This window comes from Punctularia strigosozonata (genome assembly GCF_000264995.1).
Source record: "Punctularia strigosozonata HHB-11173 SS5 unplaced genomic scaffold PUNSTscaffold_9, whole genome shotgun sequence".
NCBI classification, from domain to species: Eukaryota; Fungi; Basidiomycota; class Agaricomycetes; order Corticiales; family Punctulariaceae; genus Punctularia; species Punctularia strigosozonata.
The window spans coordinates 67,078-84,051 of record NW_006767441.1 but is presented as its reverse complement, the minus strand read 5'-3'; the positions used below and the strand labels follow the sequence as shown (position 1 = coordinate 84,051).

The 16,974-nt window shown below is 55.6% G+C and overlaps 7 protein-coding genes across 7 annotated transcripts; 2 read left to right on the top strand and 5 right to left on the bottom strand.

Annotated features, from left to right (window-relative positions):
- Positions 1-384: 384 nt before the first annotated feature.
- Positions 385-1,490, bottom strand: PUNSTDRAFT_135655 (uncharacterized protein; the record flags this gene model as incomplete). Its single annotated transcript, XM_007385186.1, has 3 exons — positions 385-570; positions 623-715; positions 768-1,490. The coding sequence occupies 3 exons, from the start codon at positions 1,488-1,490 to the stop codon at positions 385-387; spliced, it is 1,002 nt and encodes a 333-aa protein (XP_007385248.1).
- Positions 1,491-2,411: 921 nt separating this feature from the next.
- Positions 2,412-3,083, bottom strand: PUNSTDRAFT_135654 (uncharacterized protein; the record flags this gene model as incomplete). The annotated part of the gene is made up of 3 exons (XM_007385185.1): positions 2,412-2,693; positions 2,746-2,880; positions 2,934-3,083. The coding sequence occupies 3 exons, from the start codon at positions 3,081-3,083 to the stop codon at positions 2,412-2,414; spliced, it is 567 nt and encodes a 188-aa protein (XP_007385247.1).
- Positions 3,084-3,667: 584 nt separating this feature from the next.
- Positions 3,668-7,850, top strand: PUNSTDRAFT_45507 (uncharacterized protein; the record flags this gene model as incomplete). Its single annotated transcript, XM_007385184.1, has 9 exons — positions 3,668-3,700; positions 3,750-4,850; positions 4,914-5,027; positions 5,077-5,172; positions 5,222-6,181; positions 6,231-6,657; positions 6,931-6,959; positions 7,284-7,589; positions 7,650-7,850. The coding sequence occupies 9 exons, from the start codon at positions 3,668-3,670 to the stop codon at positions 7,848-7,850; spliced, it is 3,267 nt and encodes a 1,088-aa protein (XP_007385246.1).
- Positions 7,851-8,296: 446 nt separating this feature from the next.
- PUNSTDRAFT_135652 (uncharacterized protein) lies at positions 8,297-8,943 on the bottom strand (the record flags this gene model as incomplete). Its single annotated transcript, XM_007385183.1, has 2 exons — positions 8,297-8,560; positions 8,848-8,943. 2 exons carry the CDS (start codon positions 8,941-8,943, stop codon positions 8,297-8,299), a joined length of 360 nt encoding a protein of 119 aa, XP_007385245.1.
- Positions 8,944-9,424: 481 nt separating this feature from the next.
- On the bottom strand, positions 9,425-11,141 carry PUNSTDRAFT_53391 (uncharacterized protein; the record flags this gene model as incomplete). Its single annotated transcript, XM_007385771.1, has 5 exons — positions 9,425-9,444; positions 9,500-9,673; positions 9,733-10,462; positions 10,520-10,905; positions 10,964-11,141. Coding segments are annotated over 5 exons (1,488 nt in total), but the record flags the coding sequence as incomplete, so codon positions are not given.
- Positions 11,142-14,290: 3,149 nt separating this feature from the next.
- On the bottom strand, positions 14,291-14,545 carry PUNSTDRAFT_34672 (uncharacterized protein; the record flags this gene model as incomplete). The annotated part of the gene is made up of 1 exon (XM_007385182.1): positions 14,291-14,545. A coding segment is annotated over one exon (255 nt), but the record flags the coding sequence as incomplete, so codon positions are not given.
- Positions 14,546-15,729: 1,184 nt separating this feature from the next.
- PUNSTDRAFT_135649 (uncharacterized protein) lies at positions 15,730-16,965 on the top strand (the record flags this gene model as incomplete). Its single annotated transcript, XM_007385181.1, has 5 exons — positions 15,730-15,785; positions 15,902-15,939; positions 16,004-16,412; positions 16,511-16,621; positions 16,674-16,965. The coding sequence occupies 5 exons, from the start codon at positions 15,730-15,732 to the stop codon at positions 16,963-16,965; spliced, it is 906 nt and encodes a 301-aa protein (XP_007385243.1).
- Positions 16,966-16,974: the final 9 nt, after the last annotated feature.

Sequence of the window (16,974 nt, the reverse complement as noted above, 5' to 3'; positions counted from 1 at the left end):
TGCTTTCGCAATTGTACGCCCAATTGTATCTTCGTTGTCACGATCCCTAGCGATCACAGTCAACACCGTTTTTGTCGCCGAGAGAAGGCCTTATTGTGATCCCTTCTCTATTGTATCTCAGTTTTTTGTGACCATCGTACTGTTATCTTCATCTGCACGCAATTGCAATGAAACGATATCTTTTTGTGAGCTCTTGTACGTTAGTGCGAACACCGCACGGACACGGTCGCTATCTCTCACGGACACTGAGCTCTCTCGTGATGAATCCAGACCATTGTGCATTCGTTATGTATAACATGTATATTACAAAGTAGAGATTCGCGATGGCAACATGGCAGCCGTAAGCAACATATCATGAAGGGGGCGGAAGGGACTAAGTAATGATCAGATGGTGAGTTGGTCGTAGGACGTAAATCTAACCTTCATATTGTCGTGGAACGCCGCATCCTGCGGCTTGCTGATCCCCTTCTTGATTTCCCGAGCAGTGTACGCAAGCCTCTTCGCGATCAAATCGTCAAGCGGCCAAGCATCCTCGTACTTGTTGACGAACTCCGGATACTTCTGCACAAGCTGCAGGCCATGAGTGATGTAGGACATAGTATGTACGGAAAAAACTGCCTACCAGTTGTTTGGCGCGCTCGACCGCTCCTGGTGGTTGCTTCGAGACAGTTTGCGAGTGGTGGAGCCATTGCGAAACAACTTTGTTGACATCACGCTTCGGGCAATTTCAGAACGGCGACGTGCAGGCAAGTTGGTAGAATACTTACCTGAACTGACACGTAAGCCTTATTTTTGAGGCCCATCTTGGTGCGAAGTGTGTAGCCGCCGCTACGGGGACGACCAGCGCTCCCAACAGGCCTGGGCACTAGATCGTGTCTTGGGACAGATGTTGCAAATTCGACGCGACGAGATGTCACAGGTGTGGATTCTCGGGAAGGGGATGCGGAGGATAATTCAGAGCTATCCTCGCTGTCCTCGGGTTCTACTGAGTTGCGAGTTGAACCAGGCGATACTGTGCGGGATGTCGACGACTGCCTTGGAGTCGACGACCTCAGCAAATTATGAGTAGGTGCCACAACGGGGCCAGGAGGAGCTGCCATCGCGGGGCCAGGAGTGCCAGCCCTCGCGGGACGAGGAGTGCCTGCCCTTGCGGGATCAGGAGTGCCAGCCCTCGCAGGACCAGGAGTAGCTGCCCTCGCGGACCCAGCAGAAGGCATCCTCATGGTGCCGGGAGTCGGTTCTCGGCTGGGGGTAGTTGAACGTGCGGTACTAAGACCCTCGGAAGGACGAGGGTATGGGCGGGTCGCGATCCGCGCCTCATGAGCACGAGAGCGATATGGCAGCACAAGCGGGACAGTGTACGAGACGGGGTCGCTAGCCAGGAGCAATGAGAGATCACGGTGTAAGCTGAGCATGAGCTGACGCGGTGGAAGCGCCAGAGGTACAAAGTACGCTCCTCGACGGGCAGAGTCTGGAGATGGGGTGGTCATGTCTAGGTTGGGGAACGAGGGTCGTCGAACGTATTTTATCCATACCGAGACAAATACCGTTGCCAGGGCACGAAAGACAATTAGGTGATCCGCAAGACAATTAGATATGTCTCAGCGCAAGGTCACCACCTCACGAAAAGAATGAAGAGACGTCTGAGAGGTCGAGGTCAACACCTCGCAACCCATGAAAGAATAAGGCGAAGACAATAAGCAGTTGATGGACGTGAGTCACGGATGCATGATTCGGGTGAGCAATTTGTTCACCGGTTCTCACGATTTTGGAGGGTGGTATGATTACAAGGCCTAGGTATAAACTAATGTAACGACATGAATTACGAGGTACAAGCTAATGTAATACAATCTCATAGACACAGTGTGCGAGGCTCATCATTAGGATTGCAGGGGTTTTGGAAAATAATCAATGAGTGGATCGTGATGCTCGTTGTGCCAATCCTCCTCCGATTCATCCAGAATGTCGTATTGCGCATTGGGGAGCCGCCTAAGAATCGCGCCTATGGTGTAGTTTGGATTAGGCCGCGTGATTACCTGCAAATTGAGAGCATTAAGAAAGGTCTCATCCGAAGCGAAATGCACTGACTGGATGACGACACATAGGACAGGTGTACGGTGGTAATGCTTGAAGATGCATTACCGTGGCCAAGACAGTCCGAAGTGATGGCGAGAACAGCATATCGGATTGAACATCGTGCGCTATAGGCCGAAGAATTGTGGGAAGAGCAACGATATCGTTCGATCGGAGCGGACGGATTCGTGTTGGTTGGTAGAAGGGTCTGGCGCGATCCTCGCGGTATTGCACCAGGATCCCATTGAACCACTCGGCCACGCAGCCTCGACAAAAAGTGTGACCACACTCCAGGCTGAAAAGGATGTGAGCTTGTGAATTCATTTACGAAGCGCGACTCACTTGACGGGATTTCTGATCCGCTGGATGCAAACCTGGCATTCCAGGTCATCCTCGATCTGTTCGAGGGTGTGTTCAATGGGTTGCAGGAGCTGACGGGCCTGCATCAATTCATCCTGCACTCGTAACAGCGCAATTTGGGCCATGGTGGTGTCTTGCTTTGCCCTGGTAGTCTCTTCCTGTGCGGTCGCCGCTATTTTCTTGGCTTCAGCAGCTTCGTCCATGGCTGCCTTGACCCGGGCGCTCATACCCTCGAAGTCTGCTGTGCAAAGCGGCAGCACCTACGTACAAGTCAGCGGATAGGTTGCCAGGTGGTAGTAGACAAGAATTTACCACGCGAGCGTCACGAGTCTCTTGGGTGGAGCTTGTAGCCTTGTTCGGGCGCGAGGCCATAGCCTTGCTTGGACGCGAGCTCGTAGCCTTGACACTGCGCGAGGTTGTAACCTTGGTCCCGCGTGCACCAGTATCCTTATTGCTAACATGTCAACCAACGAAAAGACCGCGCAGTAAATATCACATACCGCATTGCTGAGCCCGGAGGAGACCCAAGAGGAGAAAGAATGGTACTCATCAGAAGAAGAAGAGATGCTGATGACATCGTCCGGCTTGGTGGAGCTCATAGTAGGTTGAACTTCGTCGTCGGAGATCGAGATAACCGACCGGGTAGCCATAGACCGGGTAAGGGGACGGGTAACCGCCCTACCAGGAGAAGCACCGCGACGACGGCGAGTAGGGCGAGTAATGCCGCCAACCGGTTGGGGCGTTCGAGCTCGACTCTGGCGGACGACGGGCATATTTGATAGAGTAGAAAAATGAGCGTTCAACACTTTGAAGGGATGTGAGGGTGAGGGCGTTCAACGCGATGAGGACCAGCACGGTACACGGAGGTATATTTGAATCCGCTGATACACAAAAGAAAGCACCGAATATCAAAAACTATGACAAAAAGACAAAAAGAAACCTGGTGCTCACCGCCGATTCATTCCTTGATGACGCCACAATCCCACGGTCTCATTACGAAGACGGAACGGTCACCGTAGTTTGACAATAAGGCTCGGCATGGCAATGGCAGCTTTCAAGAGCCGTAGAACCATAGCTGACAATCAATGTGGCACGTTCGGACGAAAAACAATCAAGAGTGTTGCGCTCGAGTCGAAAACAATCGATACTCCTGAATATAGACCCTGTGAGCAAAGATTCCGACGTCAAGAATCCGTCCTCACCTCAACGCCCCCACGAACATATTTTCCGCGCAATGCAGCAAGCTCAATATACTCGTACTTTGTGGGTGAGTGCCAGTGGCATTGAGCGCTTCTGTAGTCTAAAACATGGTGTAGCGCGAGAGCGAGATTGTAGTCGAAACCTCCGCTGGCGGATCGTCGACTATGAAGAAACGGACCCGCGAAGAGTCCTCCGAGTTCGTGTCGCGTGAGCCGCTTGCAGGGCTTCCGCTTTCGGAGCCGGCTTGGCAGATGCCAGGAGCAATGCCTTCGGCGGACTTCAGCTTCTCGCACCCGGGACCAGGACCGTCAGGCGAGATGTCCGCTCTCGCCGGGAGGCCTCCTGCGCTGGCCATCAAGATGGCGGGACCAAGCGATAATTCTGGCATGCTGGCCATTGCTGAAGCCGAAATGGCGGGACCCGACGACGATGACAACAATGCCGTCAGCCAGATGCTGGTTGTCCCGCCAACCCAGTACCAGGTCAATACTGCTGCCGCAAAGATGAGGCGACTGAACAATGCGCCCACCTATTTTCGTCCCAGCCCGACTCGGTTATTTGTCCGAATGGAGGAAAAGAACGACAGGGCCGTCGTAGCATCCAGGATTGCCCACCGCCGCAATGTGGAGCTGGCGAATCAGCTTGAGGCCCTGCGGGTGGCACAGTCTGATAGCCAACAGCAGCTGGTTCAACTCTCGGAGGAGTGCGACGCTATGAAGCGTTTTCGTGTCAGTAGCGATACCGCTACAAATAGCCTGCAGCAGCAGCTCCAGGAGGAGGAGAGATTGAGGGGGATGCTTGTGAGCGACTTCTCGGCTCGCATTACTGCCGCCGAGGGGGTTGCGGCCACGGCAAATGGCCTGCAGCAGGAGCTCCAGGAGGAGAGGAGATTGAGGGAGACGCTCGAGATCAACTTTGCAGCTCGCGTCGCCTCCGCCGAGGCGTTTGTGACGGATTTGAACAAATCGCTTCAAGATGAGAGGAGGACCAATGGAGAGCTCAGGGCGAAGCTCAACTCCGGGACTGCGCGCGTGCAGCAGCTCGAGTGGCGGGAGAGAGAACGGGAGCATTCCATATCACGGCTCGAACAAGATCAGCGACGATTAGAGGAAGAAATAAAGACGCGAGATGCCTCGATCAAACTGCTTGAGGCTGATTTGAAACGCGAGCAAGATCAAGCGAGGGCCGAGCGGGAACAGTTCAATGAAACGATGACGGTATGTCCATTGTGTACTCAGCCAATCAGAGTACGCTGACGAGCAATGCCGGCGCGGTGTCAGGACCGAAGCCAACAGTTCGAGGAAAAGATTGAGGTAAGATGTCGATGCCTAGAGCCATCGATGACGCTGATGAGGAAGCAGGCTCAGAACCAGGAGTTCGAGGAGAGGTTTGAAGTGAGAAGAATCTGTTGCTGAATGATCGATGACGCTGATGGGCTCGTAGAATTTGACTAGCGAGAAGAACAGGCTCGAGGCCAGCCACGCTGAACTATATGCTGCAATGACAGCTTTAGAGAAAAGATTTACGCGCCAATTCGAGGTAAACACGTACGCGTTTTGCCGTGATCTTTCGCTGATTAGTGTCATAGCAAATCCGTTTTGGGAGCAGCACGCCGCCGGCGCCAAAGCAGATGACATCAACCGACCAGCCGCCATCAAATGAAGCAACCGGGTCCAACGATGTGTCGGCGTCCGATGTGACCAATGCAGACACACCAGCAACACCAATGGCTCCGGTCTCCAACGAGGCGGAGGCGTCTAATGTGACCAATGTGGATACACCAACAGCTCCAATGGCTCCGGTCTCCGCCGGAGGGTCGCTCCCCGGTCCCGCTACAGGACTATCCCCAACGCAGTCTGACGTCAATGCCCGCCTTCTACTCAGTCCCCCGAGCATGTTTAGAACAATAGGCAAGGGGAGGAAATCCGCGGGCGAGAAGAAGACCCTGAGGGAACTAAAGGATGAGAAAGCCAAATTTGCTGGGGCTTATCGCAATGTGCAATTGGTATGTCGCTATAAGGTCGCCTCCAGCGCGATAATTGAAGCATTTTACCAGGAGGAAGCGCGCCTGGTGCTCTACGGAGTGTTGGGGATCAGAGACCAGAAGGAGATCACCATGAAGGCTAAGGAGGCTGACGAAGAGGATGTCGCTGCTTTCAACGCAGGGTCGCTTGCTGTTGGACCAGATCACCAAGACGTGCGCTTTTCTTTGATCGCGCCTACCGACAATCGCTGGAATCGCTATATTGTGGCTATGTTTGCCCAGAAAATGTTCAAGCTGCAGGGCGAAGAGCATGGGTTCGTATTCATGAACAGCAACCGGAAGATTGAGCGGGTGCCGCCAGCAAGCTTCTTATATTGGGAGGATCTCGTCTGGGAGATCTGGACGAGACTCCGCAGTTCCTGGGTGGACTGCCTGCCAAAGATGGTAACGGATGTTGGGACCGGCCGCGTGTGCCCAGAGCGTGGAGAAGAGGTCGCTTTGCGTATGAATGACAAGGAGACTAAGTTGGAGCAACAGGCACGGAAACGGTCGCGAAAGCATCGTGTAAGCTTTCAATCTAAATTCTCGACGAGTTGCTCACCTATTTTGGCAGCGATATATCCGTCGTCTAGATGTTTGCGATGTGAAGGCGAAGAAGGCGACGTCTCCATCCGAGGTTGACAAGTGGAACAAGAGGCGAAAAGTCCTGGCACTACTCACTGAAGACGGGATGAGTTCCGACGAAACCGACACTGAATCGACATCTGTCCGTCACAGAACTCATGCATTGGCGTGGCAGCGGCAAGAGGTGGACTTGATAATGGAAGTAATCGACACAGGGAGGAACGATATCCTGAGTTCTAGAGGATCTCAACCAGCGGCACGAGCGCGCTCCGACCGAGTTCTAGCGTTGGGACCGTATGGAGCTTCGTTGCAGTCGACCCGGTCACCAGTACCTGCGTTGCCCAAGGCGATGTACGATGCAGACTGGCTCGCGGGCACGACCAGTCAACTTCGGGGAGGGCTGGACGTAAAGGAGGGTGAGATCGATTTTGTTGGACTCCTATAAAGTGAATGTACCGTCCGCTATCTGTATGACAGTCCAAAGGAAGTAGGAGTGCGGGTCGCGAGGTCACCACCTCAGTCGCTTGAAGATTTAAGTGCAAGAAGGTGAGCCGTTTGATGTCACGCAATCTGACCGGTACCGGTGGGAATCCATCTGACCCTACGACTTGCCTCCTTCAAGCTGGCTTCGCTTCACCACTCACCGCCGTCTTACCTCCTCATCGTTCATCACTCTTCTCTTGCAACAGCCGTTGCGGTGTTGACCGCGACGGCTACGGTTCGACTCACTCAGGCTCGCGGTGTTGACTGCAACACCTGTAGCACCCGAATCACCGCTCCGCGTCTTCATACAACAACTGTCGCGGTGTTGACGGCGATGATTGTAGCACCTCCTCTGCCGTGCAAGTAGCTGGCGTCAGAACATCCGCATAGGACCTACCATATCTGCTTTTCAGTAGTCTGGACCTTAACTCTTCACATCCCTTCATGTGATCCGGTGTTATGCATCATCAAAGTTTGGCCTTCCTGAACTCACGGCGAGGTGAGGCCCCTTCTCGTGCTGTCGTATACATAATTCTTATCATTGCGCATTATCTCCTAGCTTTCCTGCAACCCCATCCCCATCCCCATCATGTACCTGTCGCCTTCGGAGTACGATCGCCTCCTCAAGGAGGACAATCTTGCAAATCGTTATGCTTCCCCGCCCGCATCAGCTAAAATCCCTAGGCCAACAAGTGCTGCTTCCCGCAGAGTTAACATACTCCAGCGCATGGGCCCCGTCGACGAGGACATCGAGAACTCTTGGCCGTCCATCACTTATCAGATCCGTCTCCTGGCGTACCATTTCCTGTGCGCACTCCCGCTCGACGCGCAGGACCAGGATCGTGTGGATCAATTCCTGTACAAGGTAAACGCCACGCTCTTCCGCTCACCTGATTCCTTGACTGATGGTTGTCTACCATGATAGGTCTTGGAAGTCTACCCTTTTTTCTCGTCCTTGGAGGATTACTGGCCGATCCGCGATTATATTGAAGAACATATCCGTCGTACATGCTCGCGCCGTCGCCTTCCCCATGGCGAATGGCCTGCGAAGCCGAGACCACCGAGAGTAAAGAATGATGAGATTGCCCGGCGAATGCTTCGTCCGCGCGCTGCGTTTCCCGAATGATCTGTATCCTCAATCCATGTATTCTCAATTGACGGACGACGGACGAACGGCAAGAGTCATTGTTTATGTCAGGTGATCATTGAATCATACACGTGAATTCATGAAATAAAAATTCTCTTGACCAAGTCTCATCCTCGCCAGCACCGTTTCTTCCTCACACCTTGTTCACCTGCTCAGACGGCACCCACGGAGGCTTGGAGCGATCCGACAGGGTTTCACCACCCGGAACGGCGCCCGCCTTGCTGCTGTTCATGCGGATGGAGACAGGCCGCGTTTCCTCCCTCGCACCTCCTTCTCCTGCTCGGACGGCACCCACGGAGGCTTGGAGCGATCCGACAGGGTTTCACCACCCGGAACGGCGCCCGCCTTGCTGCTGTCGATGCGGAAGGGGACAGGCCGCGTTGACGTGGATGTAAGGGGTATAATAGAACATGTAGTCGATATATTCATGTACGAAGATTCGGATAAGGAACGGGAAGTGGAAATCGCTTACGGCAAGTGCCAGTGGAGGTGTCCTGGTCGCAAGTGGCGACGGCGCCGGCTTGCGCAGTGCATTGGTCAACGTCGGTCGCACCGGGGTCGGAGTAGCCTTGTGCAAAGCTTCCCTCGGCAGGACAGATCGTGCACGACGTCTGGCCCGTCTGATCCTGGTAGAAGCCGGAGCAGCAGGTGCAGCACGACGTTGCGCCGGACACGTCGCTGAACGAACCCTGCAGTACCGGAATCAGTTTCGTATTCGACGCGCTGCGGAGATACCGTTGTAGGTCCCTCGGTACACATTCGCGGATCCCCCATAGCAAGGAGGATCATCCCCAACATTCACAGGCCCCGATAACCTGCATCTTGTGGGTAGGAGCCCGCTCTTGCTACACAGCCCGCTGAGCGTGCGCAGACTCGTTCGAAATCTGCCGTCAGTGCGAGGTATTGAGTCGAGGCCCTAGATCGCACTCTGAGTCTCCGGTTTTGCTCCAGTGCGCTCCAGCCGACCGCCACTCACACAATCCAACTTGTCTATCTTCTCCTGCAGAGCCGCGGTGTGAGCAGCGGAACCATCGTCCATGTAGTTGAGTATGGGCGCGGGTGAAGGAGACATGATGCGCCTTGACGTTGTGTTGTTGCTTATTGTATCGCGATTAGCGCCGAGGGGGGATCACAGCATCCTTTAAGTCCTGTATATTGGAGCTCAATAATCACGACCACATTTTAGGCACACGTTCCCTTCTTTGAATCATCACGCGAGCGGCGACAGAGTGAAAACATAGATTAAAGGTCTGTACAACGCCCCTTATATTCCGGCAACTTGACCATGTACTGTTATGGACATTGCAACGTTTCGGTCCACCACGGAAGACAAGACACCGCCTTACTCATATAATGGTGACCGCGCAAGCTATCTGGGCTCGAGAACGCGGACACCGCAACGATAGACCGTATTCGGTTGCATGCGTGGTATCCAAGATCCTTTTTACTGGTACAATCCGAACATCCGATCCTCCTAGCACAGCAGCCTTTTGGCGACCACGAAGCTACACTCTAACCCTCATCTACAAGCGAGGGACCAAAGGTCGCTGAACTCAGAGGCATTGCGAGTAGTCTGTGGAGGATTGTCAGTTTCCTGCTCGACTCAGGCGAAAGGGGGGGATACTCACAGGGGTTGAGGACGGTGCAGGTCGAGCCAGACGCGCAGGTCGTCGCGCCGGTGTAACCGGTGCCGCCGCACTGTCCGTACTTGGCCACCGAGCCGGACGAGCCGGTAGAACCAGAGCCGGAAGCGGTCGAGGTGCTGGACCCACTAGAGCCAGACGATCCGCTGCCGGAGGACTCTGAGGAACGAAAGCGCATGTTAGCGAGTAGAAGCGACGGGGAGAGGAGAGAAACGTACGGCCAGCCTTGAAAGTCGTCCCGATGTCACCGACCTTGATGTTCGAGTAAGTCACCGAGATCGACCCGCCGTTCGCTTCAACGTCCGCGGGGACACCGGACGTCGTCGCGCAAGTGCCGCGCTTGACACCGGGTGCAGACGCGTCCTTGTTCGTCGGGTAGTCCGAGTCCAGCCAGAGCATGTTCACCGCGTAGTCGTCCCAGATCGACAGGACCAGCACCATACCCTTCGCGAACGCCGCGCCCAGCTGCTTCAACCCACCGAGCGACTGGAACGTGTTCGTGTCCCCGAACGCCGTCTTCTGTGCAGCGCACCAGCTGTCCGTGATCGAGTTGCCGCTCACGCCTGCGATCGTCGACTGCGAGTTGGGGATCACCACCCCGTTCTGCACGTAGAACCGCCGGATCTCGGACAGCGAGCCCGTGGTGGTGTTGTCCGACGTCAGGAACTGGGTCACCACCGTGATCGGCTTGGTCGTGTCGACCGTCATGCCCGGGCCGTAGAACATGGTGTTGCCCATCCGGTACGAGTTGAAGTCGCATCCGGCCTGGTCGCACGTCGAGGTGCACGTCGAGCCCGTGCAGGCGGTGATGCCCGTGCCCGTGCAGGGATGGGGCGTGACCGCCTCGGAGATGGAGTTGGCCTCCCAGATGTCCATCTCGGAGCAGCAGGCGCCGATGGACCCCGTGCCCGAGTTGGCGGAGGTACCGTTCCAGCCGATGATGTTGGCCTGTGGGCAAGAGAGCGTTAGGCATGAACGGCAAGCAAGGAGGTACATCGTTCTCACCTGGCCCTGGATAAACTTGAGGTCGTGAGGGCACTGAGAGTCGCAGTAGCCGGTGCCGTACTTGGCGCCGGCGGCGTTGGTCGAGGACGCGTCGCCGTTCGCGCTCATGGCCGAGAAGTACACGGCGCCGTTGAGACCGCAGGGGAGCTTGGAGACGTCGACGTCCATGGTGAACTCCTTGTTGAGGAGGTTGAAGGTCTCGTAGGTGCTGTCGTCCTTCATGAGGTAGACGCGGGAGCCGACGTTGCTGCCTGTCTTGAAGGCGAGGGTGAGGGCGGAGCCGGAGGAGGTGATACCGTAGGTGCCGGAGTAGTCGGCGCCGTCGAGAGCACAGTTCTTCGCGCAGGTGGCCGGGTCCGGGCAGAGGGTGGCATCCCACTGGTTTCCTACGAAGAAGGGTGAGGACACTGAGTGAGAGTGGGGATGAGGGGAGGATGGACATACCGGTGTAGCAGTTGGTGTAGCCGCCGACGTTGTGTACCCAGCGCCAGTTGGAGTCGAGGGTGACGCTACCGGCGACGTTGGTGCAGCCGGACGAGGTGCAGGTCTGGTAGGAAAGGGCCGGGTGGGTCTCCGCAGCGGAGGTACCGACCTGCTGGGCAGACGCGGTGGCGAGGAACACCACTGGTGTTCCTCGCCAGCAGCCTGGGACGGGTTGAAGGGTGCAGCCCGGGTGGCGTGGAGGGCAAAGCCCGGGCGGCTTGGAGGGCAAAGCCTCTGGCCGGTTTAAGAAGCCGGGGGCGTTTCGGAGGGTGAACCTTAGGCGGTTTGGAGGGCGAAGCCCGGGACGGGTTGAAGGGCAAAGCGCGGGTGTGGAGGGCGAAGACTCTGGCTGGGTTAAGAAGCCGGGGACGTTTCGGAGAGTGAACCTCAGGCGGTTTGGAGGGCAAAGCCCGGGTGTGGAGGACGAAGCCCGGGCCATTTGAAAGGCGAAGCCTGGGGCTGTTTGAAGGGCAAGCCCGGTGAGCCCAGGGTGTTCGGCGCAAGTGCTATGCCGTTGTCTTCATGAAGGAGTACTGCGTTGTCTTCAAGCACAAGCGCTAAACGTTTTCGAGTGCCTGCACTTTACTGAGGAAGCCGCCGGAGAGGACTGTCGATGCAACGGGTGAGCTGGGGACTCGGAAGAGGGGGAAAGGAGAAAGATGAGACGATGCGTACAGTTGTAATGCGTCGCCGAGGTTGATGACGAGCGCGTTGGGGACGTGCCGGACGAAGCGCCATACGTTGTCGGGCATCTAGTGTTCTCGCTTTACGGTCTTCGGCGGCAAGCTTCGCGTGGTCTTCAATGGTGAGCTCCGCACGGGCGCGGTCTTCAACCGTGAGCTTCGCATCGTCTTCGATGACGAGCGCGAGCGTGAAGATGGCAAAGCATAAGCGCTAAGCATCTTCAAGCGCCAGCGCTAAGCGTCTTCAAGCGCCAGCGCTTTGTGGTCTTCGGCGGCAAGTTTGGCGCGGTCTTCAACGGTGAGCTTCGCGCGTTCTTCAATGGTGAGCTTCGCGCGGTCTTCAAAGGCGAGCTTCGCATCGTATTTGATGACCGTATTCGAGTCCGAGTCCAAGCGGAGCATGCTGTGCGCAAGGGGGGGGGCATGGAAAGTGGGCGACGACGATGACGAGACGGCTTCGTGAGATATGGCATTTGCCACATTGAGGGACTTCGTCGCGAGACGGCGCAATCGCAAATCTGACGGGTCATATTTATGAACTGACTGAATACATGTGTTTCTTATTCAACATATCAGTCGGAGTTCAATGCGGCATACAATACAATGGTGGCAGTGTCAATGTGATCAAACTTCTCTTGCATGTACCATGAGCAACGCACTCGAGGACGATCCAGATGCCGATATCGACCAATGGGTCGCCGACCTATGGAGCGGCAAATCCTGGCAGACAATCCCGACTTCTCAGGACGATGAGGTCGAATGGACCGGTGGCACGCGGTATGAGAAAATTTGGAGGCCTCTACAAAGTCAGTACTATCGGCCTCAATACCCTCGATAAGATTAATGAAAGCCTGATCATCTCTAGACACGAATTCCAAGATTGATTCGGATTTGGTCCTCGAGCCAGACCCCACCGCTGGACCATCGACACAACCTCAAGCTCAATCACCATGGGTCGGCGGCGGCAGCATCACGCACGCGCCAGTGGTTGCTCCAGAGTACAAGATCAATCCCGAAATCGAGTCCGAATCGGAGCATGGCGACTCAGAACCGGCACACGGCGCAGATAATGCTGACCGACTTGAATGCCGGTTGTGTGAGCTGCGAATGCGGGCACTAGCGGGGGTTTATATCCATTTCCTTATCTTCCTCGCAGGCGCTCCCGGTTATAGTTCAAGCACCCCATCATTCGCAGTGGGCAATGCTAACAGTATATATATAGACTCATACCGTATGACAACGAAGATTAGACTGGGAACAAAAGATGCTGAGAGCGACAGCGTGAGGAGTGGCATATGAACAAGGTTCACTCAGCAAAGGCCGGATCTCGCTACATCCCGTGGCCAGCGGTTTGTTCAATCGACCACACGATTCCTCCGAGGACGTGCGAGAGAAACCGCTCGTCGCGCCAGATCTCTTCGGTATGCCCCAGCGCCGTGTAGAAGCTGCGACCCGGCCGTCCGCTCTCGTTCGTCGCTAAGACGACTTTTCTCAGTTATGCCTGGCGCGCGGTCGTTCGTCTCTCGTACCTCCGGGGTGCTCCATGCACCAAGCGATCGGATGCGGTGATCCATGGTCAAGCGCCTCGTCCCTTCGTCCACATATGTGGACTTGTCGACCGTCAGGACCACGGACGCTCCGCGCGTGCGCGGGTCCGAGCGGAAGTTGTAGACCTCGTCGAACACGGTCCAGCGTCGGGGGAGGCGCTTCGTGCTCGGATGCGACGGATCGGCGACCTCGATCACCTACACAGTCTGAAGAGCCCGTCACTGAGATTGCCGTAACGAAATAGGAGCACCAGAAGGAAGCGTGACTTGCAGCGTTCTGGGGGCGGTAGTCGAAGTAGGCGCCTGAGCGACTCGCAATGTCAGCGTCGAGACACCGAACTCGTCCAAAACCAAGAATAAATAAAAATGCGTTACCGACCCACTCGGTCGAGGAAGAACTCGGCGTGGCAGAGAGAAGCCGAGGCGCAATGGACGCCGACGAAGCAACCCTTATGGTCCTGTCGCAGGGTTGACGACCAGATCCGTCCTGCGAGAATCTTGCAGCAGCATGTCGGTCTGACCCGTTCTGCCACCAGATCATCAGACCGGCAAGACCGCTCAGATCCAAGGTGTTTTGCTGATGCATGCGATGCTCGTTATCGTATGGTATGGATTGGCGAGGCACGGAGATACTGGAGTTCCGACATTAAGTACGATATGTAGTCCAAAATAATCGTTTCATGAAGTTGATTGTCCACACATGCACACATGTCGAACACCAACGGACTGCACCGGGCCTGGTTCTCGAGGGAAGAACATCCTTGCGGCGATACACTGCTCCGCCACTGTTCAACAGTGTACTGGTCAATATGTCCGTTCGTGTAATATTCTTTCTGTCATGCTTCTGTGGAGCGCGAGTATGTATGTAAGGGAGATACACACTGAGTGGTCTGGAAATTTTGTATAGCAAGATTGTAGTACCACTATATCTAACGGTACAGGTTGAAGAGCCTTTGGAGGTCAAAATACGACGGAGCCTTGGTAAGCATGTTTACAATGAAGCGATCAGTAAAACAGGTAAAGACCATCCGCCTGCCTTTGAGCATGGTGCTGGCGCAATGCACCAGACGCCGAGCAAGGACAAACATCAGATCACCTTGCTCCAAACGTATGCGATACCCAAGTTGCGGCAAGTTCCAGTCACCACCTTCCCAGCCTTCCTCGTCAGGACTGACGCAGAATATGATGGCATAGAGGCGGGAGTCGTCGTTCCAGTCCAAGTGCCACAGCTCGCTGCTGCCCACTGCGCACGCAATTGTAAAGAAGGCACCGTTCATGTCCAACCACGGGTTCTCTTTCAGAGTATCCCCGAGCACGTTACGAACGTGCTCTGCCACCCTGGATACTTTGTCGGTGACGTGTGCGTACCAATCAACTGAAACTCACATTTGCTTCAAGATGAATTGCGGGCGGGCGTGATATTTCAAGATACTGTTGATCTTCGGGGCGAAGTGTGCCTTCAGGTATTCGAACATTTCCTGAATCACCTGCTGAACTTCTTCCGACTGAAGACGTGTCTCCCTGCTGACCATCGGAACCGGAGAGTAGTGTGCCCAAATACCAAGGTGCAAGGCCTCCACGATGTCGGACCTCGGATTCTCCACGTTGGCCTTGCTGTATCGCTTCGGCCCCAAGTCCTCGAGCCTCTGACGAATCTGCCCTAGCCGAACACAGTGATGAGGCGGGAACACGTCCTTCATAACCAGGACCAGGTGCTCGGGATGTTGAGGCGGTGGGCGGATGCAAGCGTAACGAGCCGTGAACGTGATGCAAATGTTGCGAGGAATATGTAGGAGCGGCAAGGGAAGGATGTCGCCCCAGAGGCGCTTGACGGTCTTCTGTACGGCGGCATTGTTCTTGTGGCCTTTGAAGAACGTGATCGGATACTCGCGGAGATAGATGTACTCTGTCGTACACCATGAGAAGTTTCGTTCTGTACTGGGCATGAACAAAAACACTCACGAGTCTTGTACTTGCTACGCTTGACCAGAGTACGATGTAACGCGCCTGAGTAGACGAAATGCTTGTTCTTCTTCGCCTGCCCTTCAACAGAGCGCCGGCCGTGATGCTTTCTCTTAGGTTTCTGCTCCACTGTGAAACAATCCAATTAAAGCAGAGTAATCGAACTACCGACAGAACGAACTGACACGAAGACTCCTGCGGCTTGATTTTTTTGCTAGATGACTTCTTGCGACGAACTCTCTTCCTGTCGCGGCCGGACTCTGAGTACGAATGTAAGGTGGAGCCGATGGCGTTAGCACCAGGAGTGGGATGACTGACTTGTAACGACCATTTAGACGAGGGTTGTGCACGTTAAACAGAAGGTCGATGTGGCGAGAGCAAAAAATGAGTAGCGCGCGTAGAGTCTCCGCCGGACATTGCACTTCGGCCTTCACATCCAGTGCACCAACACGAGCCGCTTTCGACAAACTCCATTACCCTATCTTCATCCTGATGCGAGCACAAGACGGCCTAGCCTATTCAACTCAAGCGCTGGATGGAGACTGCACTGTCATACGACGGCAACGGAGCCGCGAGCATCATCAACTTTGGGTACGATGAGTATTGCATTTCGGTAGGAGTTAATTCGATGTCTGACGCTGAGTAGATGAACTCGGAATGCTCCTGACACACCGCGCTTAAGATGTACACGATCCTGCGAATCGAAGGCCGCTGGAACTCACACTCCTTCGTCTGCGCTTCATCGGTAAGCGTCTGGTTTTTCTCCCATCGGTACTGGGCCAGCGGCTGAGACTCGGGCACATCTACAGGTGCCGCATGTGTAGGTCGCGCCGTTTGCGTCCTCGTCCTCGTCACCGTCGGGCCGGCAGCACCAGACCAGACCAGGCGGAAAGGCGACCTGGCGGGCGCGGACGTCGCGATCCCGTGCGATCGGCGGCAAAAGGGCACGGATATATATGACAAGGGCCCTACCGGCGGGTCCAAGCACTGGTCGGACAAGCAGAAGACGCGGCTGTTTCGGTGCGTGATACCCCGGGGATTCCGCCACGACCAAACCAACCTCAATCCGCGAGCAGGCCCATCTTCCGTGTTCGACGATAGCGACGAGCAGGACGACGATCACGGTCGACCGGACATGTTCGGCGACGACGCTTTGGCAGTCTCCATCACGGCGACGCCTTGCATCATCGGCATTCGCAAGACGAGCCGCTCACGAGCGTGGCGTCGGCTGGGATAGTGCGATGTATTCTACACACGGTCAGCGGCACATCCTTTTCCCCGTCTCGTCCGTCACGCTGAGATCATCTCGGTCCCAGATACCACGGGGATTCCGACGCGACCCCACTGACCTTGGTCTGCGAGCGGCCCCATCCATCCGTGAATGACGTCCACGACGAGCACGACAACGATCACGGTCGACCGGACATGTTCGGCAACGACGGTTCCGGCGGGCCCGATCACGGCGACGCTTCCGCCCAGGGCGCTCGTCATTGGCATCCAGACCGACGGATTGTTCACCATCGGCGAGCAGCGCGAGATCGCGGCGCACATCCCCGGCGCGGAGCTGGTGGTGATCCAGTCCCCCGACGGCCACGACGGGTTCTTGCTCGAGTTCGAGCAGATCAACGGGCATATTCTCAGATTCTTGAAGAGGGAGTTCCCGGGGCTATACGCATCTGGCGCGGAGACCGAAGAGCAGCCGGAAGAGGGCTTTGGCATAAAAAAGACGAGCGTGTTCGGGGAGGCTGAGGCAGATATCACGAGGTGGTGAAGGCACAGC